Below are 27,674 nucleotides of genomic sequence, written 5' to 3' on the forward strand. Positions count from 1 at the left end.
CGTAATCAAAACTATACTCTTCACAGAACATTGTACCATAGAAATGCAACCCTATATGTTCATTGAAATCTATTACAAATCAGCTGTCAATTAGATGTCAGTTGATTTCGCTGTATAGGTTTCCTTCGCACAACCGGTGGTAGAGAAATCAGTGTAGTTTTCACTTTCTTGGAATAAAAATAAAAATATTTAATAGTGTGCGAGAGTTCCATAACGTTTTTTAGTATTTATATTACGTGTACTTAGCGAATTTTATACTATTAACGCAATAATTTCACTTGGTAAGTAGCAACAGCAAGTTAATTGGGTGCAAATATTGAAAAGTAAAAATGTCACGCTGTCAAATAGTGCTCTGTTTTTGGTTTCCCACAAAAATTTCCCTTTTTGTTCGCTTTCGCTCGCACATATTCTTTCAGAAATAATTCGCCCAAAATGGCGGTTGCTGTCATAGGGCGAATTTAATTCTGTGCGCGCGCATTGAGATACTTTTCAATGTATTTGTATGCATGCCTATGAATTGCCAAAAGGCAGAAAAGGAAACTAATATAAATTTGATACGTCACAGATTTGTTGCAACACAAACTTATTGGAGGCAAAAGAGTGGACGGTCTACGTTTGGAGAACACCACGAAAAGTACGAAGAGAACTACATTTGAGCTTTCCTGCGTGGTCGTTTGTTTGGTGGCAGCTTTAAAATATCGATTAGCAAAATGGCAGACGAAGATTTATCGATGAACGAAGATCAACTACTGGACAATCTCGATGAGGCAAATGGCGAGCACGAAGCAGAACTAATGAATAGACTTACTAACGAGCAACGCTTGCAAATCATTGAATTTTATTACCAAAATCAGTGTTCGGTTCGAAATGTGTTTCGCGCTTTACGTCCGATTTATGGTCTACATAATCGACCAAGTGAGCAAACAATTAATGCGATTGTGACCAAGTTTCGCACTCAGTTTACTTTATTGGACATTAAACCAACCACACGAATGCGTACAGTGCGTACAGAAGAGAATGTTTCTGAGAGTGTGGCTGAAGACCGTGAAATGTCGATTCGTCGCCGTTCGCAGCAATTGGGTTTGTGTTATTCGACCACATGGAAGATTTTACGCAAAGATCTTGGTGTAAAACCGTATAAAATACAGCTCGTGCAAGAACTGAAGCCGAACGATCTGCCACAACGTCGAATTTTCAGTGAATGGGCCCTAGAAAAGTTGGCAGAAAATCCGCTTTTTTATCGACAAATTTTGTTCAGCGATGAGGCTCATTTCTGGTTGAATGGCTACGTAAATAAGCAAAATTGCCGCATTTGGGGTGAAGAGCAACCAGAAGCCGTTCAAGAACTGCCCATGCATCCCGAAAAATGCACTGTTTGGTGTGGTTTGTACGCTGGTGGAATCATTGGACCGTATTTTTTCAAAGATGCTGTTGGACGCAACGTTACGGTGAATGGCGATCGCTATCGTTCGATGCTAACAAACTTTTTGTTGCCAAAAATGGAAGAACTGAACTTGGTTGACATGTGGTTTCAACAAGATGGCGCTACATGCCACACAGCTCGCGATTCTATGGCCATTTTGAGGGAAAACTTCGGAGAACAATTCATCTCAAGAAATGGACCCGTAAGTTGGCCACCAAGATCATGCGATTTAACGCCTTTAGACTATTTTTTGTGGGGCTACGTCAAGTCTAAAGTCTACAGAAATAAGCCAGCAACTATTCCAGCTTTGGAAGACAACATTTCCGAAGAAATTCGGGCTATTCCGGCCGAAATGCTCGAAAAAGTTGCCCAAAATTGGACTTTCCGAATGGACCACCTAAGACGCAGCCGCGGTCAACATTTAAATGAAATTATCTTCAAAAAGTAAATGTCATGAACCAATCTAACGTTTCAAATAAAGAACCGATGAGATTTTGCAAATTTTATGCGTTTTTTTTTTAAAAAAAGTTATCAAGCTCTTAAAAAATCACCCTTTACGTTCAAAATTTATAACTTTATTGGTTTTAGCAAAGTATTTATATTTCTGCCGACAGCTCGTTTCGAATAGAGGATCTGACGGCGCAGCGTCTGAATCTTTTTCAAAGAAAACGCATGTACCCATTGGATAGTCATATGTACCTGTTAATATTCGTGTTAAGGATTTATATGTATTTATATAGTGGTATTTAATTACCTTTAAAGATATTTCCATTCACTTCAGCGATTGGGTCCTTTTCAAGTCCTATGATTTTAACAGCTATATTCTCATCTAGATCAAGTGCACCAAGTTGATTTTTGAAATCAGCGAAAATTAAAAATTCTTCTTCCTCATAGTCGGACTCTTCGTCAATATTCATTGTAATTACAACGTAATTATTATAATAATTGTTATTTTAGTCACAATTCGTAGTAAACAATTATTTGTCGACAGCTGATGTTTTTGGCGGTGCGTTAATTTTGCGGTGCTGTATGTCAGTAGATGCCAGAGATATGCAAATATGCAACATACATATGGAAAAGTATATTGACTTAAATGAACTTTATTCTATTTCTAATTGTTTCATTTTCACGTAAACATTAATAATATTTCAAAAATTAGACAAAATATATAATACTTTTCTGCTAGTATTAACTTTTGCGTAATCAAAACTATACTCTTCACATAACATTGTACCATAGAAATGCAACCCTATATGTTCATTGAAATCTATTACAAATCAGCTGTCAATTAGATGTCAGTTGATTTCGCTGTATAGGTTTCCTTCGCACAACCGGTGGTAGAGAAATCAGTGTAGTTTTCACTTTCTTGGAATAAAAATAAAAATATTTAATAGTGTGCGAGAGTTCCATAACGTTTTTTAGTATTTATATTACGTGTACTTAGCGAATTTTATACTATTAACGCAATAATTTCACTTGGTAAGTAGCAACAGCAAGTTAATTGGGTGCAAATATTGAAAAGTAAAAATGTCACGCTGTCAAATAGTGCTCTGTTTTTGGTTTCCCACAAAAATTTCCCTTTTTGTTCGCTTTCGCTCGCACATATTCTTTCAGAAATAATTCGCCCAAAATGGCGGTTGCTGTCATAGGGCGAATTTAGTTCTGTGCGCGCGCATTGAGATACTTTTCAATGTATTTGTATGCATGCCTATGAACTGCCAAAAGGCAGAAAAGGAAACTAATATAAATTTGATACGTCACAGATTTGTTGCAACACAAACTTATTGGAGGCAAAAGAGTGGACGGTCTACGTTTGGAGAACACCACGAAAAGTACGAAGAGAACTACATTTGAGCTTTCCTGCGTGGTTGTTTGTTTGGTGGCAGCTTTAAAATATCGATTAGCAAAATGGCAGACGAAGATTTATCGCTGAACGAAGATCAACTACTGGACAATCTCGATGAGGCAAATGGCGAGCACGAAGCAGAACTAATGAACGAAAACGAGGTGAGTACCTGCAAAATACTGAAAATACATTTATGGTATACAAATAAGTTTGCATTCCGGTTTGATATCTGCAATTTTGACAAAAACTGGTTTATGGAGTGCAGAAGATTGAATAAAACGAAAACCGAAAGTGCAAAATAAAAGCTCAAAATGACGCCTGCCTGCATTACCATATATATAGACTCCATAGTCTGGCATTTGCTCTTTGCTGTTTTGTACGAGTGCAGTTTAGTTTTGCAGTAGTTAATTGATGCATATATATAACCGCTTTTAATACAATATCTAATTGGTGTATACCTTTTCTTTGTAATTGAAATTATTCATCGTTTTTTAAAAAGGAGGAAGCCAATATGCAAATCGATCCTGAACTGGAAGCAATAAAGGCGCGAGTTAAGGAAATGGAGGAGGAAGCCGAAAAAATTAAACAAATGCAATCTGAAGTGGATAAACAAATGGCTGGTTCTACAACAGGATTGGCCACAGTGCCATTATCTTTAGAAGAAAAACAAGAAATTGATACACGTTCAGTATACGTGGGCAATGTTGATTATGGAGCTTCGGCTGAGGAGTTAGAATCACATTTTCATGGTTGCGGAACCATAAACCGTGTGACCATACTATGCAATAAAGCTGATGGTCACCCTAAAGGCTTCGCCTATATTGAGTTTGGTTCAAAGGAATTTGTTGAGACAGCATTGGCAATGAACGAGACACTTTTTAGGGGTCGTCAAATTAAGGTGTGTACTCATATGCAAATGCAATAATTATTATGAAATTTATATATTTATTCGAAATTTATATGAATATGTTTATTTAATTTTAGGTGATGTCTAAACGCACTAATCGCCCAGGATTGTCTACGACAAATCGTTTCGCACGCGGCAGTTTCCGTGGACGAGGTGCACGTGTATCACGCGCCTGTTGCCACTCATCCTTCCGTGGTTCACGTCGTCCAATGTAAGTATACGTTTAAAAGTCTGTCTATATCGAAATATTCAATTAACATGAGCTCTGCTTTCGTTTCAGAAGGGGTTATCGCGGACGTGCAAATTACTATGCACCTTACTGATTAATGTTTTACTCTTACTTTTAAGGTAAGTCAACATATTATAGTTTTTCTTTGTCACAACTCAGTTGCCATTGGCTTTAAAATTCATCATTCACAAATTTCTAGACACATTTACAAATATGATATTATATTATATTAATTGAGTTTTAATCAGATTGTTCATTAACACAAAAACATTCCGATAGGTATTTTGCAAGCAATTAGTACGTAGATATTAAAAAAAAAATGTTTAGTTTCGTTATTGATTTTCAAATGACTTGTTTTCGATCACGTTTAAGAGGAAATACTCACTGTTTCATGTTATGTTTGGATTCAAGAGATTTTTTCATTTTTACTGATATTGTTTGTTGCGAGTTTTCCTAAAATTTTCATATAATCTTAATTCTAAGGTACATTTACAGTAATTTTCTTTTAATTTTTTTAAATGCTAACTTTGAATGAAGTAGTAACGCTTTAGGTTCAAAAGTATAGTACATTTCGTTATATATTTTTAGTTTTATTTATACACAACCAAGGGCACGTGTTTATATATAATGTGATGTTAAACTCGAGTCACGAAATTCCCTCTATTCCATTAAACCATCATCTTAAAAAAGCTAAAATTACCGACCACCTGTTATATCCTGTGATACCCCGTTCATTTTAAACACATTTTATAATCCAACTAATTTGATTTCAGATTTTTTTTTTTACAATATATAAAATGATTTCAAAAAACATTATATATAAAAGCCGTTCGTTACCAAACTTCTAAAAAAATGATGTCATAAATATTTAATGATTAAATAGAGAGCATCACAATAAAAAAGTGAAAGCAGAAAGGAAAAAATAAAAAAGAAAATATTAAAAAGGACCAAAATGCTTAAAAAAGCGAAAAATGAGCAAGAATAAAATATTGAAGATGCTCTTAAATAAAGAAAGCAAAGATACAACGAGAAATAAATAAATATATAAAAAAAATTAAAAGATGGATTTCCGTTATTATGGTTAATTGGTTATAATGTTTTTTGAACTGCAACACACCAACATACCTGTTTATAAATAGTTTTATTTTCCGAACTATAAAAAAAAACAAGAAGCTCTTAAAGAAATGAAAAATGGCTAAAGAGAGAAAATATTATAACTTATATATATAATATATATATATATATATATATATTCAAAAGAAGCAGTTAAACAAGAAATATAAAAAAACATAAAATAAATAAAACAAACAAAAGACGAAAAGATGAAAACTCCACATTGCGAAAAGATGTTAAAAAAATGAAAATATAAAAAAGGCCACAAAGAAATCATACAAGATGAACAAAGAAGATAAGTTAAAAAAGAAGAACACATCTTAAAAAACATCAACATTATCCAAAAAATTAGAGAACCTAAAAAATAAAAATGGCTGGCAGCAATAAATGCGGACGAAAATAATATAGCGTAAAAAATGAAGGAAATAACGCACGCAAATTAAAAATATATTAAAAAAATATTATAATAAAATTTAGTTCTAAATGAAAACAAAAAAAAAAAAAAATTGATGAAAATAAAACTAAGAAAAAAAATATGTAAATGTGTTTTTAATGGCAGATCACTTAGAGAGTTTCTTTATATTTTTTATAATTTTGTGTCTAAATTTTAAATATTTATAATAATTAGAACATAAGAATTCTCTTGTGTACGTAATGCATAACCACTTTTAAGGTGGATGAAATGTAAATATGTTGTAGGTGAATAACTAAAGCTAAGGGAAGTATTCCACTAAATGTTTGGATCTTATCCGGCGTTTTGGAAAATATTATTTGTATACAATTACTCTGGCTCGACAAGTGGGTGTCGTTTGACGTTAAGAAAATCCACATTTTTGTCGATCTTGAGGTTCTTCAACTGCGTTTCGGGTGTTCGAACGAATGAGATGAGAGTCTCACGTTTTTTTTTTCAATAACAGGGTTAGATCGCCGAAAGGGCAGCCCTTGACCGGATAAAATCCGGGTCAACTCCGGTGCGTAGAACCGGCTGCTGTGGGAGTTGTGGGAGTCTCACGTCGTTATCCTTGTTTGATTCACCTTGACTAATATGTCTTAGCTTAATATGCCATCTATAATTACCTTCCGAAGCCGTTTTCATGACAGTCGGTTCTACGTAACGGGAACGGACTCGGATTTTTAACCGGCCAAATCGGTAGCATTCCTCAAAATTATTTGGGAAATGTTTTATGCCGCTACATCAACAATAACAGCAACAACCTCCCGTAGTTACCAATATAATTCACCAACGAAGGTTTGGCGCAGCGACAAGGCTGTGATTTAGCCACCAAGCGGGAAGTGGTTTCACCGACAACGTACTTAACTATATATGTATGTGTTTTCCGCTAAGTTTTATTATATTTAAATGGTTTGTAAGTAAATTATTCGAACTAGACATTACTAAAGTGCTCGTTAAGGATTGTTTTCTCTCACTACAACAACAACAAGGATAAACAAATAAGTAAACTAGATTGAATAGCACCGAGCTCCATGCAAAGTTGAAAACTTCAAAACCCTCAGGTAAAGGATAAAAGCTTAAATTATCAACATAACAATATGCAGTGCTGGGCCGACTTGCGTTCTCCACTACGGAAAAGTATGTAATAGTATATTTGAAGGGTTAATGTTATTAAACCACTTGAACGGACGCACATTGGGTAGCAGCTTAACAAGAATGTTCCATTCTGAAATCGATTTCGCTGGTGGCCCCATGATATCCAAAGAATCATGTTACTATTCCAAAATGAACCCCTAATTAGATATTAAGGTTCGAAAAAGCGCAGTGAAACTACTACAAATCTGCAGTTGTTTTTTTTTTTTTTACTTCTAAATCGGCTAATTCGCGAGGATGTTCAAAAAATTGAGATCCAAAGAATTTTAGTATATATCTCACATAGGCGGGCCATTACATAAGGAAGTGTTGAGATGATTCCACCGCGTCTTCTTTTAGGAAACTTCTGCAGCTATAAATTTTTTAATGGGACAATGACCCCTACAACTAGGAAGTATTACTGAGCGCAAAGACCTCCCTCGATATCTTACGATTTTCCACGGGTCAGAAGTACTGATTGTCCTGTAGAATATCACAATAAGATAGTTAGTGAGTGCTCTTACTTGTTCCGATTCCAATGTCAGTAATACGGACATCTGTAGACTAATAATTTCCTGGGACTCCACTATGGCAAGGCATCCAAATTAGTTTAAACGTAAAGATCTAATTGGCAGCGACTGAAAGTGAGCGTAGACATTTTTTTACCAGCATCGAGTGCATAGTCAGCGAGTAGACTAGTAGACTGAATTGTCATTACTCTGAAGGATGCTACGCTTCGAAGCAGTAGCACTTACACTTTAAAAATGCTTAAACAGTCTGGAAGACCTTTCGATATTTCACAGGACTATATTTTTGCTACAGTTTCTAAAATATGCGAAAATATACTAAAATACGGAAGGAAACCAAAACCCTCTCATTCCACGAACCAATAATAATAGTAGAAAATATCCTCTTGCACATTGTAATTCATTTCATTTTTATTCGTGAAAATCAATTAACATCGAACGAATGAAGCGTAAATACATAAATGTGTGAACGAAAAAATAAATTGTAATTGTTAAATGCGAAAATAACAGGACGTTTCCAGATGATTCAACCGTACTATTGCAAATGCATATTCTATCAATATTCATATTTAATACATAAATGAGTCTGAATGTTGACTATTCATTTCAGTTGCTTACCGCCGGCGCGCGACTTCTCTTACATGATTTACCTGACTTTATTATGATTGAGTGTTGCAGTTACTGCTGTTGTTTATATTTTATTTAATCGCTTATTGCAGTTGTTGTTGTTGATGTGTTACTGGTGATGATGTTGTTGTTGGTGGTAGTGTGATGATGGTGTTGTTGTTCTTGTCGTTCTCTCGATTGGCACCGGCTGCACGCTCACTTCTCGTCATCTGTGAATGCATTTAATTCTTCTTGAGGCTTTCCTGCACCAGCGGTAAATTCTTACTGATGAAACACTTGAATCCACGATAGGCCCATGTGCACGAATCCGATTTCTGTTCATTCTTATCGGCACACTTCTCAATATCAGCCTTTACAGCGTCCTTATTCTCCTTATTCTGGCCGAGTTGGGCAATCAGATTTTGTGTTTTGAAACCTTCGGTGGGGCTGAACAATTGGAATTTGTTGAAGATGCACTCGATGTAGCAGCGCGTCACCTCATCGTCGGGGAATTCGAATTTCTTGAACTTCTCAATGTGTTCGGTGGGCACTTTCTTAGCTTCCATGCATTCTTTGCGCGCCTTCAACAAGTCATCCTGATTGCGGATCTTGTACTCCTCGGCAGCGGCCTAGAAAAGTGTGAATTTATGAAAATTTTTGAAAAAAAAAAATAATAAAAATTTTGAAAAAAAAATTAATGAAAATTTTGGGGGAAAAAATGTTGAAAATATTTTAAACAGAAAATTTTGAAAACATTATATTTTCCAGGTCCATTACTTACCATAGCGACCAAGGCGGCGAGTAAAACAGCGACAATGTATTTCATTTTGTTTATTTAAAAATTATGCTTAAATTCCTGTTGGAAGGCTCTCAGAAGGATGTCTCAGTTGGTTGCTAAGCGCAATTGTAAATGCTGTGAAATACAAAAATTGACTGATAAAATTTTCAAATCAAACTTTGCCTTATATAGTTTGTCCGATAAAAACAAGTGCGTCCATGTCAACTGAGTGGGTGATGTCGGGGCCAATTCCATCGTGAGTGCAAAGCATTGTGTTTACACGCAAATTGTTCATGTATGTGTTTAGTATGTGCGCTATTAAGTGCTTACATACACACATATGCTTATACTACATAGGTGGTCATTTGTGGATTCGTTCATCTGCTGACTGACTAAGTGGTGCGGTTGAGCTGAAGGAGTGTGTATTCAAGTGCAATTTGTATATCATTGTCATGTTGGGATTATATATATACATATGTATGTATGTAGTTATGTGCATAGTTACTAATGCGGACTGAACATATTAATGCAGCTATCCAACAGGCAGACAGTGCGGTAGACAGTCGTTGATCTCGTTCAATCACGATTATGACGTTGGGTCACATCAACTCGAAATTTGGAAAATTTTCACTCCGTAATGGGACTTAATTTGCCAAAAGCGCATAAACACAGCTATTTGAATTTTTTATGTTTGTATGTTTGCACAAGACTAGTAAATCACTAATTACAAAGCACTTACTCTAGATTTATGCGAATGGAGGTATAATTGGTTGTTGACTGCTAGAAGTCTCAAATACTTATAGGGTAATCTAATAGTCATAATAGCCAATGGGGCAGACATTGTTATGCTTTCTCACGTAAATTACCTCATTTTCATTTACAATTTAGTACCGTTTTATTAATTAGCTAATATTGACTGTAATGTGTAACCTGGTTACGAGCTTCGCTTGACAATACAGCATGTTCTTAGTAAGTCCCAATGGAATGCATTGTGTACTAGATGGACAGTAAAATATGTGGTCCAAGAATTTATTCCAATTTTCGACGTTCTCAACGTTCAAGGCCCGGTAGACGATTTTTTTTGGAGACGCTTTGGACAACTTTTACCGAGCAATAATCATTCAGCCAAATATCGATTGTACTAAGGTGTGCAAATATATACATGTTTCATCCATTGTAACAAATCGGAGCAGAAACTCGTTGATATTGGTTGGAAATCTGAAAGGTTGACATTTGAAAGTCAATCATTTTTGTTAATCTAAAACTTACCGATCAAAACATGTCTGGATCGTCGAAATAACAGCCCTTGTTCGGATCCGAAAATCAGAATCAATCCCGGTATCGCAGAACCGGCTGTTGTGGGGATAGCGAATATTTTTTGTCTTTTTTATTGATTGAACTACATATTCCTTTGAGATCCCAATCGTCTTAACAAACTGACTCAATTTCATTGTTTTAGGCAGGGACGTAACAAAAGGGCAAATATTCTTCAAAGATATGCGGGAAGAAGAATGAACCCAATTAAAATTTTCAAATATGTACATTTTTTTGGTTATCTAACAACAGTTTGATTTGGATTGCTGTTCTTGGCAGATCGCATTTCGTTTAAAACTCTTCTTACCTGTAATACTGTCTCTAGCCTGGTTGAAACCCCTTAAACCGTCTTTGGGACGGTTGAGAAGTTCGTTTAACTTAAACTTTAAAATACTTTACTATTAGTTGTTCAGCTCTCTGAGGATTTTGAGTTTATGTTGTTTGCTCTCATATTTTGACAAAGGTCACTTTATTTTATAAAGCAGCAATAACAATAAATAGACAAAATCAGACCACGTTTACTATAAGAATTTTTCAATTCATAAGACTATTTCATCTTGCAATAGGTAACTTAAAAAAATTATAGAAGAATTGCAGAGAAACCGAGATTGTCGAGCTCCTGGTGACGCTAGGATGGCTACAAGTGATGGTAACGATAGCCAATAGAATCTACTTGGTCGTCCGAAGTCTTTGAGAATGGAAAAATATATCAAAAGAAATCTCAGTCTGTACTATGCTAGTTTCGATATGGTTGCTCCAAACCTCCCCTCCGTCAAAAATGTTCACAATCAGTCCATATCTGAACCTATATTATATTATTCGATATGATCTTCATTGCTCCGACAGCCTATATCCTACATACATATGTATATCGGTCAATTAAGAATAATAAATCAATAAAATTTTATCGCGTAGTTTTTGGTGACATGACTCGAAGAATCTTCTTTCTAATTTCTTCCACCAACCCATAAATACCAAATATATATTAATTTCAATCTATCTGGTTATTTTATAGGGAGTACCTTAATGAAACTAGGTATACTTTTTAACCTAATCCACCACATCAACTTATAATAATTACTAATTTTCGATTTTCCAGGCATCCCGAAACAGTTCAGAGCCCTTTTATTATTAAAATCTTCGGTTCCGGCCTATTTTAGTTTTTTATACATGTATAAAACAAGACCAAAAAAGTATTAACTGGCGAAGACGTGAAGGATCACATATATATGTATGTACTTTCTCCCCAAAACCTCGTATACTTTTCAATTTCCCATTGGGTATTTTGTATGTAATATAAAAAAAGCATTATTAAATAAATAGGAAGAACTTTCTGGAGCTAGGTAATTGTACTAAAATGTTTATGACGAAAAGTTTCCACTCCTCAATTTGTTCGTATTGTGTATTAATATATGCCGTTATGTATTCAGACGCAAACAAGTACATAACAGATACATCGTTATGTACAATTAGCATGATTCTTGTGTCAGAGCCGGTCAAATAAAAGAGCAGACAATGCCCCTAGTGATTTGAACGTCTTGTTGCAATTCAAGTGACATTTACTATACATAAATACATACATATGTACATATGTATATAAAATAAATGTATTTCTTTAAATACATAAATAATGCATACAAATACATATGTTTAAATATCACGTGATTTTTATACATACCTACATACATATGTTCGTCGTTGTTCATGTTCTCAACATTAATAACATCGGTCAACAGTGATTTTGGGGCAGATAGTAACTGTTTTCAAGCTGAGACCTTGCACTGATTGTTGAAATAAAAAATAGAATTTTTACTTCTTTGTAGTTCTCGAGATATTGCGGAATTTAATTGACTAAACCAGGACTGTTATACAAATTTCTCCGCATAATAGCTTGGATTTTATTGTATAGACATATGTTTGAGAAAAAATCATTAAAAATTAGTAGTACAGCGGTATTTCAGCTGTCCATGGGAGATATACGAGATCTACGTCGCCGTTGGAAAGCTAATCTATCTCCATCAAGCAACTTGTGAGAAAAGGTTAGTGTTCTGAAACTGTTCGGTTTGTATTCGGCACGATTCGGTTCATTCAACAGTAAACTGTCCTTTTTCTTGACTGATATGGGAACGGTAGGGTCTAGTCTATATTTTACTCATACTATTCAAGTAAACATTGATCTCCTATGGTTTTGAGGTAATCTTTCTTGATAATTTTCGATTTAGCTTAGTACAAGAATAAATCAAAAGTACTTGCAAAACGATTAACAACGGTTGAGTACATAGTAGGTAGTGCGACCATACGGTGTCCGTTTTTGTGATTCCAATTGCAATTTCAATATGGGAATGGCAAAATACCAACCTCCTTCCTAACCAGGACAGTGACAGTGTGGCTGCTTTCGTAAACGCAATATGCAATGCACAATATTCGAAACGCCATTGCATTATTTTAGGCAAAGTATTGAATTCATAAATGCATAATGAAATCTATACTGTTATTATAATGTGCCGATTTCAAAAATTCTTTCACCATTAGAAAGCTACATTCACCCTGAGTAACATAGGCGCTATTTATTGCTAGAATCTCAACTTTCTGGTTATAGTCCTTAGGTGAGGGTATCAAAAAGACTCTGTGATGAAGAATCATAATCTGAAACTGAAAATCGTTTTGCAAGTCATTCTCTTCGCATCGCAATCGCGTGCCAGAGAGTCGAGTACGGAACGTGTGCAGTGGCTTAAAGAACAAAATATATATAAATATACAAACTCGCACTAGGGCGTCAAGGTCTGAGCGTTCCCAACACCTTCATAATCAGAGAAAAAGACAACGGACAAACATAACTCATTGCAAATAAAATATAATTTCATGCTCGAATTTTCCTCATTTTACTTGTTTTATATGAACCTACGCAAGTAACGGGAAAGTACATAAGTAGTATATTATTTATGGGAGAGTGTGTATAATTGTGTAAAAACTTATAACTTTTGAAATGTTTGTTTAAACCCGTGCGAAGCCGGAGGGGTCTGCTAGTAATTAATATAGTAAAAAAGAAATACAGTGGAATTTCCATAACTCAAACAAATCAAATTTCATACAAATTTCCTTCCACAACTTGAACTTCTATAACTCGAACTCTTGAAATGGCAATAGAAGTCAATTTTCATACAAAATTCATTCCATAAACCGATCTTTTCGACCAGGGGGTAATAAAAAATTTAAAATTTTACTATCGAGGCAGTATTTTAAAAGAGTCTTTAAAAGAGTCGTATGGAGACTAACAAAAAATATTATCAAAATTGGAGTCCAGTGATGAATATTAATGTATTATTTTTGAAATACAGTGGAACTTCCATAACTCGATCTCCATAATTCAAACTTTTGAATAGGCAATAGCGTTTAGAAATCAAATTTCATACAAATTTCCTTCCATAACTCAAACTTCCTTAATTTGAAATTCCCCATAACTCGAACTCTTGAATTGGCAATAGAAGTCAAATCTCATACAAAATTCCTTCCATAAATCGACCTTTCGACCAGAGAATAATACAAAATTTCAGATTTTACTATCGAGGCAGTATTTTAAAAGAGTTCCCATATATCGTACGGAGGAGAACAAAAAATATGATATTACACTTATGTACTGCATAAATCATATAACAAAGGCATGGGATACAGACGTCAAGAGCCAAACAAAAGCAAACTGTGACATACAAAATTACAGATTACATGTTTTAACGTATTTACATAAAACTTTAAGCGAAGTTAATAATTCAAACTGTGTATAAAACTATATTTCATAGCTTTTTGAGAAATTTATATCTTAGTGTAAATTCTATAACTCGAAGTCTCTCTAACTCTTTATTATTTATTTGAGTTAAAGAAGTTCCACTGTATATTATTATTGAAATATGTTAATTTAAAAAAAATTATTATTAAATTTTAATTGTTACTCCAATATATTTTTATTTGAAGTTATTAAAAATGCGTGTTTTTTGAAGTTTCTTGCAAACAAAGAATTTTCTAACGCACTCAATAACAAATTATCCATTAAAAAAAACAATTGAGTATCACACAAAACTTTAGAAACCAGAATGTGTGTTTCTCTTCATAAGTGTGTGAGAGATTGTTGCGGAATGGAGTGGTATATTAGTAGTATTTGCTCTTAGATGATGCTGTTTGGATAATAGTATCCATCAAGTTTTCTATATCCGGGCGGTTAGAAGCCTATGTACGCGAGGCGATGAGAATGTCTACGAACTACGGGGGAATGTATAAATACTACTTACCACTTCGGTAACAGTTTTGATTTCAGATGTTGTGATACTGGGGAGTGTACTATATTCTAATGATTCTAATAAAATTTTTGAAATTCATATTAGCTAGGTCTTCAAATCTACATTATAAAATTAAAACTTACCGATCAAAACAGGTTTAGATCGTCAAAATAACAGCGCGTGGCTGGATAAAATTCTGGTCAATTCAGGTAACGTAGATCCAGATGTCCGATGTCTGGTCGTAAATCTCATTTCATTATTTATATATTAATCAATAGTTTTGTCTTACACTGACCAAAGTTTTTGTGTTGTTCATAAGAGTCCAAAAAGCTCCTTAGTCCGTATTAGCTAATCTCATTTCATTGATTCCATTTTTATGACAGCTACTGTATCGAAAAGTTCATATCATGCTTATATGTACCTACAATGATGTGCACAAATTTCTTGAGATAAACGGTTTCAATTAATTTGATTAACGCACATTTGTGTTGCAGCGGTACTTTTCCATCTGTTTCCAACCATAGTAAATAGTTATTGTGAGTCGGTCAGATTATGTATTGCAAGGAAATTCGTACACAAGTCGAGGCCTTCGTTGTGTTTATCTTAAAAAAAAAATCAAATAAAGTATAGTTTGTTGGACCCTCAAGTTGGTACCCTTAGCAATTAGACAAATTAGAAAATTTCATCTTCATCTGGAAACAACACCAGATAGTAACTAGTGGAGTGTACAGAGTCACTTTTGGATACGATTGTCGCAGTGCATTGTAATTTTTCCGATATGTCTACGTTTTAAATCGTTGAGTTTTGGAATTAAATTTCGACAATTTTCCAACTTGTTCCAAATAAGGAGTTTTCTTAGACAACTGTACCTCTAATAAATCAACCGTTATATGAACAATTTCGTATAATACTATGTATATGAATGAACGCAAGCTGTATTTATGTTTCATTTATTCATTGTTTCCTTCAATTTCGGACATATTTTTATAAGTTTGCTTTTTACTGTAACTTATATTTAATTATTTTGCTGAAGATACATTTATTTCTTTTTTCTCATTTTGAATATTTAAAATATTTTATAATGTTTGGTATTGTTGTATATTTGTATGTATGTGTGTATTTGTTTTTGTTTTAATGTTTTTGTGCTATAAAATGGTTCGATTAAATATACGATTACAAATGAAGCGATAATGAAAGCTTTTGCAACGCGCTAAAAAATTGAATTCTTCTCGAGAAAATACAGAAAGCCAATCACGTGCTAACGCATTATCACACATAAAATAAGTACACGCTTATCTGTTGCACAATATTAATCATTATTATTTATACAAATCGAAAATTAATGTATGTTTTTGAAAAATATACAAACATAGCATATGTATGTATGTATGTATTTATATTAAAATGTATTTAAAATACGCAAAAATTAATATTGTGCAACGCATAGAATTTTAAATATCTTTTTTATACACAAACTGGTATAATATAAATGGAATAAATGCATTTTGAAAAATTTAAAGCTTAATGGAAAATGTTTATGTTAAATAAAATACAAAAAAAAAATAATATTTAAAATGTATGTGTAATACAACTGATGCAATAGTCGAATGTTATTTATTACAATAGTTGCTTTTTTCAATATATCACAATAACAAAATTTCATTACTAATAAAACTATCTAAAACTAGAAATGAACCCCAGTAACATAGAATATTATAATTATACAAAGAATAAGAATAAAATAAGTTTGTGTGAATTCTCAATTTCTAATGCATATTGCTTACAACTACTAAATGGAGACCTTAAAATGTATCACAATAATTAATTAAAGACAAATTATAATTATTAGAACGCTAAATTGCTTATACCTTTGAATAAACATATATATATCAACATTAGAGCTAGAAACCTGCACCGATTGGCAGCTACATATACATATAAATATGAAAGTATAATTAATAAATTATAGTAGTTGGATTCTTACCTTGCCAACCAAAGGCTTTCTCTATTTATTTAAGTAAGGTCTCTTTCGAATATGATTTCAACATTATAAACACATTTCTTTAAACAAAATGTGAATGTACGTGTATCTAAGATAGTATTTTGAAAAATATTTTTATTTTAAATAATAGTTTATAGCTAAGTCATTTGTGGCTGTAGTATAGAAGAAGCATCAACTTAAATGAATGATTGAATGCTTTAAAAAGCTAGTAGGAATATAGAAGTTAATTAGGACAATATATACTAACGGGTGATTTTTTTGAGGTTAGGATTTTCATGCATTAGTATTTGACAGATCACGTGGGATTTCAGACATGGTGTCAAAGAGAAAGATGCTCAGTATGCTTTGACATTTCATCATTCAAGCCGAACGATCTGCCACAACGTCGAATTTTCAGTGAATGGGCCCTAGAAAAGTTGGCAGAAAATCCGCTTTTTTATCGACAAATTTTGTTCAGCGATGAGGCTCATTTCTGGTTGAATGGCTACGTAAATAAGCAAAATTGCCGCATTTGGGGTGAAGAGCAACCAGAAGCCGTTCAAGAACTGCCCATGCATCCCGAAAAATGCACTGTTTGGTGTGGTTTGTACGCTGGTGGAATCATTGGACCGTATTTTTTCAAAGATGCTGTTGGACGCAACGTTACGGTGAATGGCGATCGCTATCGTTCGATGCTAACAAACTTTTTGTTGCCAAAAATGGAAGAACTGAACTTGGTTGACATGTGGTTTCAACAAGATGGCGCTACATGCCACACAGCTCGCGATTCTATGGCCATTTTGAGGGAAAACTTCGGAGAACAATTCATCTCAAGAAATGGACCCGTAAGTTGGCCACCAAGATCATGCGATTTAACGCCTTTAGACTATTTTTTGTGGGGCTACGTCAAGTCTAAAGTCTACAGAAATAAGCCAGCAACTATTCCAGCTTTGGAAGACAACATTTCCGAAGAAATTCGGGCTATTCCGGCCGAAATGCTCGAAAAAGTTGCCCAAAATTGGACTTTCCGAATGGACCACCTAAGACGCAGCCGCGGTCAACATTTAAATGAAATTATCTTCAAAAAGTAAATGTCATGAACCAATCTAACGTTTCAAATAAAGAACCGATGAATTTTATGCGTTTTTTTTTTAAAAAAAGTTATCAAGCTCTTAAAAAATCACCCTTTATATTTAATAGTTGTTTAAATAATTGTTTGCCATATAGTAAAGTGGCCGATAGAGTTAATTTCGTCTCATTAATTTCTAAATTCGCAGAATTGAAATTGAAATTGGTTTCGTTTTTGTTAAATTCTTTATACAAATGTTTTAAGTTTTCAAATATTTTGTGAATTATAATGATAAGTTTAAATGTCGAAAAGCTATTTCAGCTAATTGAATGCTCAATTATTTGCTTTTTTTTAACATTAACGTTGTTCATTCAAAATTTGCTGTATTTTGCTCATTTTCTCACAGACAAAACCGTTTCATTGTAATTTTTAATAATTGAAAAAGAAAAAAAAAATTGAAATTGAAAAAAAAGTCGCTTTATCTAAAAATTTGTCCGATTAGATAACATATTTTTGCAATATCAAAAATAACATATTTTTGCAACATCAAAAAATTTTGGACTTTTTTACAAAAGTGTCACACATTATAGTGCTGTTGCAATCTGATTCAAAATTTCTTTTATTTATGTTTTTCGATTATGTTTTGAGGTAATATTGAAATCTTCAATGTAAACAGTCTTTAGAAACATTTCAAAAATGTCATTTAAGGTCAAAATTGAGGTTAGAGTGAAATACTCATAAGATATAGTAACTGTTAATAAGGTAAGCCTTTGCTAAAAAAATTGAAATTTTGTGAAGTGAATGCTGAACTTTTAGAAAATTAAGATTCTGTAATATTTTTTTAAAAATTTTGTATAAAAGGATTTTTTATGGAATTTTCAAATTTCTTATACTATATATTATAGTGTAAGTTTCTCAAAATTAACTTAATATCAAACCACTTAATACCACCACATTTATATATAACATTTTTAAAGAAGCTCTAATAGTATTTTCTTTTGTATAAGAAATAATTGACATTAAACGAAAGAATATTTAGAATATTTAGAGATTTTTTTAAAGACATCTAATCTAAGACATTTTATCTAAGAAAAGGCAAAACAACACTACTCACAATTTTGACTAAAAAAAAATACGAAAATTAATTCTCAATTCTACAACCACCCAATTTGTCTACATATATCATGCGACCAAAAGTTGTTTAACAGCTGAAGGAGTTCCTCAGCGTTTCGTACGAGTATAGAAGAGTTCACACATAACTTTAGTTATTTGTTGTGTCTATAAAAAGCTAAGTGTCTGAATAACAGTCTTTTAATAGCATATTTCAGTTATAACAAATATACTGCATCAAAATTTCAATATCAAATCCATGTTCAAATCAACTTCGAACAAATGCCGTTAAAGTTAAAAGTTGAAAATTCAAAAAAGTAGTTCTCTCTAAAATAGCATATTTTTCATAGATGCCCTTGTATGCATAAACAAATTTACTTTTGTTATTTGGCTCAATGAAATCAAGGTAAACTTATTAGCTAAGTGCATAAGCATATACCATAGAAACCAAGCAAAAGCGTATGCGCAACTAAATAGTACTTATATTGAAAACTTATACTGTGATTTACACTACATGCGTGTTTTTGGTATGATTTCCAGTTATCAGTTTTTACTTTCTCTTGTAAATGTATGTGTGTATATATTTTTTGTTTACTATTTATGCATTAGTTTTTTATTTTGTTGCTGATGTTGTTGTATTTTTCTTAATTTTCTGGAATGGTTGCTAAACCCTTTTGCAGCATTGCATTTACTTCACCATTGTTACTGGTGTTGTTGGCTTCCGTGCTACTTTGTTCCAAAACTAAATCCAATTCCGGTATAGGATCACGCCAATAATTGAAGTTGGAATATTCAACAGCGCCCTCATCATCGCGTATGGGTGGAAATAGTTGATCCACAATGTATGTCATGCTGCAGTACCTAGAAAAGTAAGAAACGAAAATGATTAGTAGGAAACTACTGATTTATACGTGTATATCTATGAAGTGAGATAATATAAAGAAATAAATTGTAAAGCCTCAGTCAATGTTTATCGCTGGAAAATATTTAAGACTATACATGCAACGTCATTTTAAGTCACAGAAGTGCCTAAAATAAGTTGAACTTCTGTTGGTGGTTGTTAAAGCCTTCGGAAATATGCATTATGATATTCACATTGCTATAAGCGCCGATAAGTATGCTAACCCAATGATGATTTGTCATTTATAACCATAAACCTTATTAAAAAGCAACGCCACTGAAATTGTATGCCTGTTTTGAAGTGGTGTCTGCTAAAATATTTTCGACTATATGTTTCATGACAACCTTATATCGTCAAACATGCATATGCGCCGAAAAGTATGCAATGTTTTTATGATTTCAAGTTTTCTTTTCGCAGAATATCACAGAAATGATCGAAAATATTTCTGCTTTGTGGTGGTGTTTGCTAAAACCATGTTATAAAAGATTTTAGATATCACTTTTATATTACTAAAATTGTGTATAAGCCTGAAAGTATGCTACACCTTTGATGATTTATCTACAAATTCGTTAAATATGCATTAAATAGCACAGAAACTAAACATTTCATTGAAATTATATACATGCTTCATGGCAGAAAGTAATAAAAATTCACAATGTTGGTTGAGAAACGCTCAAAAGTATGCTAAGAAATATTTGTAGTACATGTTTTTAAATAATTATTTAGTTTAAGTAGTGGCATTTAAATATATAACTATAATAATTATTTGTTTCAGTAAGATATTACATATAACCTCATATTTTCCATAATAAGTAATCAGATCTATTTAATTATATAAAGCCGATACTTAAAAAATTACACCTAAAAGTATGCTAGGGTTTTTAGTGCTAAAAACTCAACACTTCCTGAGAGATTACTAATATTTGCTGTCAACTGTATTTAACTATTTTACCAATGGATCGAAGATAATTTCGAATATTTCCATAACTAATATTTCCTTCTAAATTCACATGAACAGTTTTCGTATTGTTTTTCTGACCTAAATTAATTGTATATTATACATATTTTGAGGTTATATTTACTTTCAATAGATCATTTGAGTAGAAAATGCTGTGGAATCGATTTAATATTTAAAATATCGGTGAAAAAATAATACATATTGATGATATTTGGTTTGGTAAATCAAATTTTCAATTATAAAAACGAAGAAAATATATAATTTTTTAATAAAACTTTCAATTAATAAATATTGTAATACAAAAAATATAATTGTTTACTATTTTCAATAATACTTGTATTTACAACGGTGCTATACAATGTGCGCTACCATTTATTAATAACAAAAACAAAGAAAACAAAGCCAAAACAAATGTTTACTTTTGAACTTTATTCCATAAACATATTTTTTTAAGCATATATACGAGTATATATTTAACACTTGTATGCATAAAAGTGAGTATATGTATGTATGTACTATATTTGTAAATATATATGTATATATGTAAATAGAAAATGCATAAATACTAACTGCTTCAATTAATGCTATTCAAGTATATTAATTAATAAAAGTGCATAAAGAAATGAATAACAGTAACAGTAGTGCATATTAGCAACAACAAAAAAATTATAATAATAATAATAATAAAAAATAATAATCCCAGTCCAGCTTGTGGATTAAAAATAGTTACCATAACAGTATATATATATATATATTTACATAAAAACAATTTGCTTAATTAATTAGCAAATTTTTGCAATTACAATTTTAAAATTATTAAATACTATTTAATATGCTGTACTTTTGTCTTTAAGGTACATGCTGTAACGCTTAGAAATATGTATGTGTAAATAATGTACATTTAACCTGCTACAAAGCTTACAAAGCTATTTATATTGTTCGTTAGAAAACACTAGACAATCTAGTGGCTATATTTATTTTTTTTTCATTGCTAAAAGGCAATTAAATACGCTTACTATGGACTAGTCTTAAAAAATTGTAATAAATTCCTACTAAAACTGGTCGCATTGTGAAAGTTTTGTGAGTGCAATTAACTTATATTTTTAGCTTCACACAGCGCTGCAGTCTAAACTGTGTGATTAGCACAATATCACATTTGCATTGTAGAATTACTGACATACATATACATATGTGCAAAACTAGATCACAATTATCACAATCAAATCAATTTGAGCATACATTGCTCAGCATCAACGTGGGTGTATTCTAATTTTTTTTTTGTTACACCAAAAATTTTTTTTCTCTTCATAATTTCCTTTAATTAATATCTTTGGAAGACTCGGATGATCTCAGAATAATGAAGTCAGTGACTTGTGCCAACCGCAGAGAAGCCAGCTGTAACTACGCTATTGCGCGCCTGCGCAAATATTCGCTCCGTATGTGTTATTTTGCCGTTATCTAGTCGCATTAGCAGATCATGCTCCGCGGCATCAGCCTTTTCATTGTAATCATCGTTATAAACGTCATCTGCATCGAGTTCAATGCCATCATCCGATTCACTGAATTTCAATTCGTCCTCCTCCTCCTCGTCATCGTCAAAGGTGTCGGTGCGATACTCATAGACGTTGACATCCAATAGCGGGAAGTACTCATCGACTTCGAGCGACTGGTTGATGTAACCGCTATAAAAATATTTGCAAAGCATTTGGAAGAGTTATACTTTAGCAAAATGTGTGCCTTTTTCGTATTATTTATGGTTTTTGGGTTGCGTTCGTTTGTCTCGCTTTTACAAATGAATGTGTTTTGTTTTAGTTTCATACAAGTGCATGGCGTATGTGGAGTGTAGCATTTGATATTTTACAGTTATGCGTTTTTTTTTCTTTTTTTTTACAGTTAAGTTATAGTTACATGAATTGCAATGAACGTGTTTGATTTTAGAGTATACAGTAAATATTGCGATTGGATACATATTTAGCCAATTATACAAGAATGTTATTAATATGAATATGTTTATGCGCCATATAGCATACATTTAACAATTTTAAATATAAAAAATTAGTGTTATTTTATGATTGCTTCGTAATCTAAAATATTGTTTTTTAATACAAACTGTCTAATAACTATATAACCGAAATGATATAGGTCTACTTATACTAGCTAATATTTTTATCAAGCGTTTATAAATATATAATTTTCTCTATAATGAATGAGAGCATAATCTAAACATATTTCTTCTGACTTTGAAGCAGTTTCAAACTTCATCGATCTGTCTTAAAATAAGCTCTATATACCTAAATTCATTATTTTAAATCCTTCATGTTGCTTTTGTTCTTGTTGTAGCGTTATAAACTATTTTATAATAGTTTTGGAGTATGCTGCTGGACTTATAGTTTGTGAACGATTATAATTTTAGGTCCGTTCTAGTTTTTTGAACAGAATGTGATGTGTCGACTAATACTTGTTTCTATTATTATTGTATTCTCTGTCGTCAAAAAATTTATTTTTTCCAACTAATCTTTCTTCACTTTTTTATAAGAATTCTATATGTTTTTTATAAGAATTCTATTACTGTTACTAAATAGGTGAAAGTTGAGATTATTTTGCCTCAGGATGGTATCTGTAGTCTCTTTAAATAATTTCTTCAACATACTCGTATAGTACGGGAGCTAGCATGGCGGCGAATATAAAATAAAATCAACTTGATATATCCGACACCCACCATAAGTATATCTCATGTGTATATAATATATAGTTATTTGTGTGCTTATGAGAGTCAAGCGCATTCCATGGCAGGTACAGGTACATATATGTATATAATATTCACCACTTAGTGACATACACCACATTTAGCCTTAACACCACCAGACGATTTTTTACAGTTTTTATAATGGTTAATTTCGTTAACTACTACAAATCGACTTGGCTGATTTATGTGATCGAGTAATATATAATACTAAAAATAATTTTTTTGCTTGGTACTTACGATGACTGGAATGTTTGTGTAAGCTCATGCTTCAATTCGCCCTTGGTGTTGATGGTGAAAATACGCATAATTGGTATGCCAACAGCGCGATAGGCCCATACATCCTAAAAGAAACAAGTAAAACAAAAATTAATAAACTCAAAATCCACACGATAATGCTGGCACATACATTGATGCGATTGCCATAGCCGGCATAGAAGGGATCCTTGTCGGGGAAGAGCTCACGTATGTCGGAGAGGCAAGCGATTTTAAATTGTTCCGGCTTGCGTTCGATCACCTCACGATGGAATGCCGATATAAGCGATGTGGGATTGAGCAGCAATGGCCCATCCGGTAATTTAACATCACCCTGACGTATGGAACGTAAGTATTCACGTGTGGCACGTGATTGTCCAATGGCACGTGCAGATAAATATAATAGCTTATAGCCATTTTGTTCGATTTTCGAAAACAATTGTGCCACACCCAATTGTGCCCAATCTTTGCCGACCATTGGCAAAATATGACCGAGCACATCCGATTTGGTGATCGTGCCATCAATATCGGAAATGACCACCTTGTCATTGTGCTTCCAACGGAAGAGATAGCATTTGCAGCGTGTGGTGCCCTGATAGGCGGTTGTGACACTGAATTCAATTTCATTCATGCCATCCTTCAAGTTGAGTTGTTTCTACGGAAATAAAAGTACAATTAGTATCAATTAATTTAAAAAAAAGTATTTTTTGCTTACAATTGCCTCCGAACTGAGGCGCAAGCTCTTCTTGTAACGTTCATTCTTGTTGCCGTTACTGCTGGTTGCTTCAGCCTTCGAGGATGCTTGCGATAAGTCCTCGAGATTTTCAACTTGTGCTGAGGTGTTTTCAGCATTGAGCGTCGAGTCGGTTTTGCTTAGTGTATTCTCACTAATATCTGGTGAGTTGGGACGTGTGGTTTGTGTGGCCACAGCAGCTTGATCGTTGGCATCTGCAAAATAATATCGAAAAATTTCATAAATTAAATTTGTGTATACTTAAAATAAACGCATTTTTCGAATGGATATTTCGAATATATATTCGAATTTTTCGAACATTAATTTTTCGGTTGATCGACTCACCTCGCTCATCCACCTTATCATCCGCTTTGGCAATCTTAGTGGAATTCGGCACGGCGCCAACCTGTGAACGCCTCCAATTCCACCAGGAACGTTTCGATTGTGCGCCTGCACCAACTGTGGCACCATCAGGTTCGCTCTTGTTCACCGATTCATCGGGTTTAGCATTGCTCATCAGCTGTTCAATAGCGTCCTACATTTTTAATAGTTGTTTAAATACAGTTAATTTCGAAATTCTTATAATTTAATTAATTTCTTTAATTAAAATAATTTTTAACAGAAAAAAAAAATTTTTTAGCATAGCATTATTTGTATGCCATTAGTAGGCGTGCTTGCGAACTTACGTTAGTCAGTGGTTTCTGGAATGTTATTATGGTCATGACAATTGGACATGCAGCTGCCCACGTGTAGTATTTGCCATTCAGGCGTACAACTAGATTTGGCGATGAGAACAAACTGGGATTTTCGCAAACCTGGTCGGTATTTTGGGTGTGTAATGCAATTAGTAATCATTATTATTTGTTTGGTGTTTGTATAAATATAATTATTGTTTTAGAAACAAATGGATTTTGTGTAACAACTACTTAAAAGCAAATAGATATAATTTTCTAACTAATGAAGTGTTGTTTTTTAGTTAATTTGTTGCAAATATTAATAATTAAAGAAAATCTAATTTAATTTTAAAATAAAATGAAATTTAATATTTTTAATTTTTAACCTCAAAATTTTGCTTAACAATTAAAATTGTATTAATGTAAAAAAATACTTGCAATATTAGTAAACAAGAGAAAAAAAAATGTAAATTATACTACAAACTAATATTGTTCGCATACATAGTGTTGTTAACAAAATAAAAGTTGCTAGCAAACAATTAAATTGAAGCATAACTAAAATAGCTTTAAATTCGAATATAAATCTCACTGCATTCAGCTGCATAACAAACAACTTACATCAGAATACTTAATCATATGTTGATCGAACTCCTCATCTGATGGCTCGCCTTTGTCACCAACACCACATAAAGACATCGCCACAAAGTCCAGATATCTGTGGAAAGTCGTTAACAAAACATTCAATAAATAAAATTCCTCTTAAAAAAACAATATTTTTTCGTACTTTGCATCCTGTGGCTTGCCATCATCGTAATCCGAGTCTACGCTCTTCTGACCTTCCATCGAACTGGGTGAATGCGGCAAACTGGTGCCATTGCCGCTCTCGCGATCATCATCGCCGGTTTGCAGCTGCGCATTGGTGGCTGTGCCAGCATCGGCGTTGGCATTGTTGGTCGGCTTCGAGAGACGTGGTTGTGGGAAATACAACGCTGCCATTTCCGGATCCATACCCTCCGCATCCAAATCGGACAAGTACACACCACCATCTGTGGCCTGCTTACGCATCTTATTTGTTTTCTTCATGAAATTGAACATGTTACTCAACATTGAGTTGCGTTGTGCCTGCGTTTGCGCTGACTGATCGCCGCTACCGTCCACATTCTCGCTAACATCGGGTGTAGGCAATTGACCCCACTTCCATGAGGCTGTACTCGACATCAACTCAGTATCGACATCCTTCTCGCGCAGTGAAATCTCCAACTCACTATCACTCTGTATGGGCGTAGAGGGGCGTCCCGAACCACGTCCAACACAACCGCTAGCACCACCCGACGGTGTTGCCTCGGTATCACTGAAGAAATGTATATCTAAATCTGGTATACGCGTGCTGGGCGTAATCGGTGATGTTTGGCATGTTTCACTGATGGGACTCTCATCGCCAGCCGATGCGGAGACTAGCGGCGCCGACTGTTGATCGTTATTGGATTTTGCTGTGGCAATCTCCTCATTCGACGATGAGTTGGTATTATTCGAAATGGAAATGCCGTCACCTTCATCGGCATTCGTGTTATTACCATTGGCGCCCTCTAGGGGTGTGGTGCTGCCAATTGAACTGCTCGACGATGACTTACGTTGTGCATTCTTTTTCTTCATTTGTGACTTCTTGCGGCGCTTCTTCTTGCCACCCTTGGATTCGTCCTTTGGACTAGTATTGTTGCTGAGCGCCTCGGTTGTTGTAGTTGTGTTGTTGTTAGCTGTTGTATTGTTTGCATTATTATTATCTTTCGCAGGAAGCTCAACTTTGTCAACTGGCTGTACCGAGATAGCCGGAGTGGTTGCGACATCTGTTGCGTTGGATTTCTGCTGAGTTTTGTTCTCAGTTTGTGTGCTGTTAATCCATTCCTGTTTGGTATTAAAGTTATATTAGTAAGTGTCTTTCAATTCATTTTCTCTCTCTTTTTAACTCACCTTATCTCGCTCAACGACATCGAACTGAAATATTTCCTCGTGCTCAGCCCACTCTTGACGCAGCTTCTGCGTAGTGTACTCTTGCAGTTTTTCACTGAGGTTACGGCGCTCCAAAGTATTGTCGGTGTGTCTGCAATGAAGCGAAGACTCGTCTTTTAAGTGCTTTGTTGGTTTTTGAATGTATGAGCTTAAGTTTTCATTATATTATGTTTGTATATTTTATGTATAACTAACTTTTATAAATTTACGACTAATTCTCCATTCTACATACATACATACATACTTAACTTATATATGCATGTACCTACGTATATCTTCGTACATGTTGAATGACACACTGAGTAACTTAAAATTAAATTTTGTGAAATGTTAACGGTACATTAAGTGTCTATAAACTAAAGTTAAAATAAAAAACAAACACAACACTACCTTCTGTGACTAAAATCTGAGACTTGATTCTCAAATTTCGGCACTTGATCTTCCTTTTCGGTCTCTTTTGAAAAGTCAATGGAATTACGACGCGGCAATGGCAGCGGCAGTATGTCATCGCTAGCAATTCTATATAGAATAATGAAAAAATAAATAATTAAAAAAACAAATTAAAAGTGGAAAAGTAATTAAAATAATATGTAATGTATGCAACAATGCCAATAAACACACAAACAAACATATGAGGAATGCAA

The 27,674-nt window shown here is 33.5% G+C and overlaps 5 protein-coding genes across 11 annotated transcripts in view; 2 read left to right on the top strand and 3 right to left on the bottom strand.

The window, feature by feature from the left end:
• Positions 1 to 70: 70 nt before the first annotated feature.
• Positions 71 to 2,789, top strand: LOC128922823 (uncharacterized). Its single transcript, XM_054234833.1, has 2 exons — positions 71 to 281; positions 566 to 2,789. The coding sequence occupies exon 2, from the start codon at positions 711 to 713 to the stop codon at positions 1,869 to 1,871; it is 1,161 nt and encodes a 386-aa protein (XP_054090808.1). The 5' UTR covers positions 71 to 281; positions 566 to 710; the 3' UTR covers positions 1,872 to 2,789.
• Positions 1,936 to 2,364, bottom strand: LOC128922824 (general transcription factor 3C polypeptide 6). Its single transcript, XM_054234838.1, has 2 exons — positions 2,178 to 2,364; positions 1,936 to 2,122 (listed from the first exon to the last, which is right to left on the bottom strand). The coding sequence occupies exons 1-2, from the start codon at positions 2,338 to 2,340 to the stop codon at positions 1,971 to 1,973; spliced, it is 315 nt and encodes a 104-aa protein (XP_054090813.1). The 5' UTR covers positions 2,341 to 2,364; the 3' UTR covers positions 1,936 to 1,970.
• LOC105212566 (polyadenylate-binding protein 2) lies at positions 2,745 to 8,543 on the top strand. Of its 4 annotated transcripts, none has more exons than XM_011184605.3 (6): positions 2,745 to 2,902; positions 3,187 to 3,430; positions 3,769 to 4,167; positions 4,254 to 4,387; positions 4,457 to 4,524; positions 5,179 to 8,543. In XM_011184605.3, exons 2-5 carry the CDS (start codon positions 3,332 to 3,334, stop codon positions 4,497 to 4,499), a joined length of 675 nt encoding a protein of 224 aa, XP_011182907.1. In that variant the 5' UTR covers positions 2,745 to 2,902; positions 3,187 to 3,331; the 3' UTR covers positions 4,500 to 4,524; positions 5,179 to 8,543. The 4 variants fall into 4 exon arrangements, with proteins under 4 accessions (XP_011182907.1, XP_011182909.1, XP_054090810.1 ...); XM_011184607.3 differs by having other exon boundaries at positions 4,460 to 4,524; XM_054234835.1 differs by having other exon boundaries at positions 4,457 to 8,543.
• Positions 8,012 to 9,181, bottom strand: LOC105212568 (general odorant-binding protein 99a). The gene is made up of 2 exons (XM_011184608.3): positions 9,018 to 9,181; positions 8,012 to 8,865 (listed from the first exon to the last, which is right to left on the bottom strand). The coding sequence occupies exons 1-2, from the start codon at positions 9,060 to 9,062 to the stop codon at positions 8,479 to 8,481; spliced, it is 432 nt and encodes a 143-aa protein (XP_011182910.1). The 5' UTR covers positions 9,063 to 9,181; the 3' UTR covers positions 8,012 to 8,478.
• Positions 9,182 to 19,221: 10,040 nt separating this feature from the next.
• The window catches only part of LOC105212569 (phosphatidate phosphatase LPIN3), a 55,737-nt gene continuing 47,284 nt past the window's right edge, over positions 19,222 to 27,674 (bottom strand). For 2 of the 4 annotated variants that reach the window (XM_011184609.3, XM_011184610.3), the window contains exons 4-13: positions 27,421 to 27,549; positions 26,992 to 27,121; positions 25,808 to 26,925; positions 25,642 to 25,738; positions 25,036 to 25,164; positions 24,695 to 24,884; positions 24,332 to 24,564; positions 23,771 to 24,271; positions 23,602 to 23,705; positions 21,493 to 22,300 (exon numbers count right to left, since the gene is read on the bottom strand). In XM_011184609.3, the coding sequence (XP_011182911.2) occupies positions 21,982 to 22,300; positions 23,602 to 23,705; positions 23,771 to 24,271; positions 24,332 to 24,564; positions 24,695 to 24,884; positions 25,036 to 25,164; positions 25,642 to 25,738; positions 25,808 to 26,925; positions 26,992 to 27,121; positions 27,421 to 27,549 (2,950 nt within the window). In that variant the 3' untranslated portion in view covers positions 21,493 to 21,981. Of the gene's footprint in view, positions 19,621 to 21,492; positions 22,301 to 23,601; positions 23,706 to 23,770; positions 24,272 to 24,331; positions 24,565 to 24,694; positions 24,885 to 25,035; positions 25,165 to 25,641; positions 25,739 to 25,807; positions 26,926 to 26,991; positions 27,122 to 27,420; positions 27,550 to 27,674 lie in introns of those variants that run through there. The other 2 variants (XM_011184612.3, XM_011184613.3) reach the window with 2 other exon arrangements.

This window comes from Zeugodacus cucurbitae, chromosome 6 (assembly GCF_028554725.1).
Source record: "Zeugodacus cucurbitae isolate PBARC_wt_2022May chromosome 6, idZeuCucr1.2, whole genome shotgun sequence".
In the NCBI taxonomy this organism is placed as follows: domain Eukaryota; kingdom Metazoa; phylum Arthropoda; class Insecta; order Diptera; family Tephritidae; genus Zeugodacus; species Zeugodacus cucurbitae.

Bases quoted from the DNA above. Each gene is read 5' to 3' on its own strand.
- LOC128922824 (XM_054234838.1), bottom strand. From the start codon at position 2,340: ATGAATATTGACGAAGAGTCCGACTATGAGGAAGAAGAATTTTTAATT. The intron at 2,123-2,177 runs GTAATTAAATAC...GAATATTAACAG, and splicing joins GAATGGAAATATCTTTAAAG to GTACATATGACTATCCAATG.
- LOC128922823 (XM_054234833.1), top strand. From the start codon at position 711: ATGGCAGACGAAGATTTATCGATGAACGAAGATCAACTACTGGACAAT.
- LOC105212566 (XM_054234835.1), top strand. From the start codon at position 3,332: ATGGCAGACGAAGATTTATCGCTGAACGAAGATCAACTACTGGACAAT. The intron at 4,168-4,253 runs GTGTGTACTCAT...ATTTAATTTTAG, and splicing joins TTAGGGGTCGTCAAATTAAG to GTGATGTCTAAACGCACTAA. The intron at 4,388-4,456 runs GTAAGTATACGT...CTTTCGTTTCAG, and splicing joins CGTGGTTCACGTCGTCCAAT to AAGGGGTTATCGCGGACGTG.
- LOC105212568 (XM_011184608.3), bottom strand. From the start codon at position 9,062: ATGAAATACATTGTCGCTGTTTTACTCGCCGCCTTGGTCGCTATG. The intron at 8,866-9,017 runs GTAAGTAATGGA...ACACTTTTCTAG, and splicing joins TCGCCGCCTTGGTCGCTATG to GCCGCTGCCGAGGAGTACAA.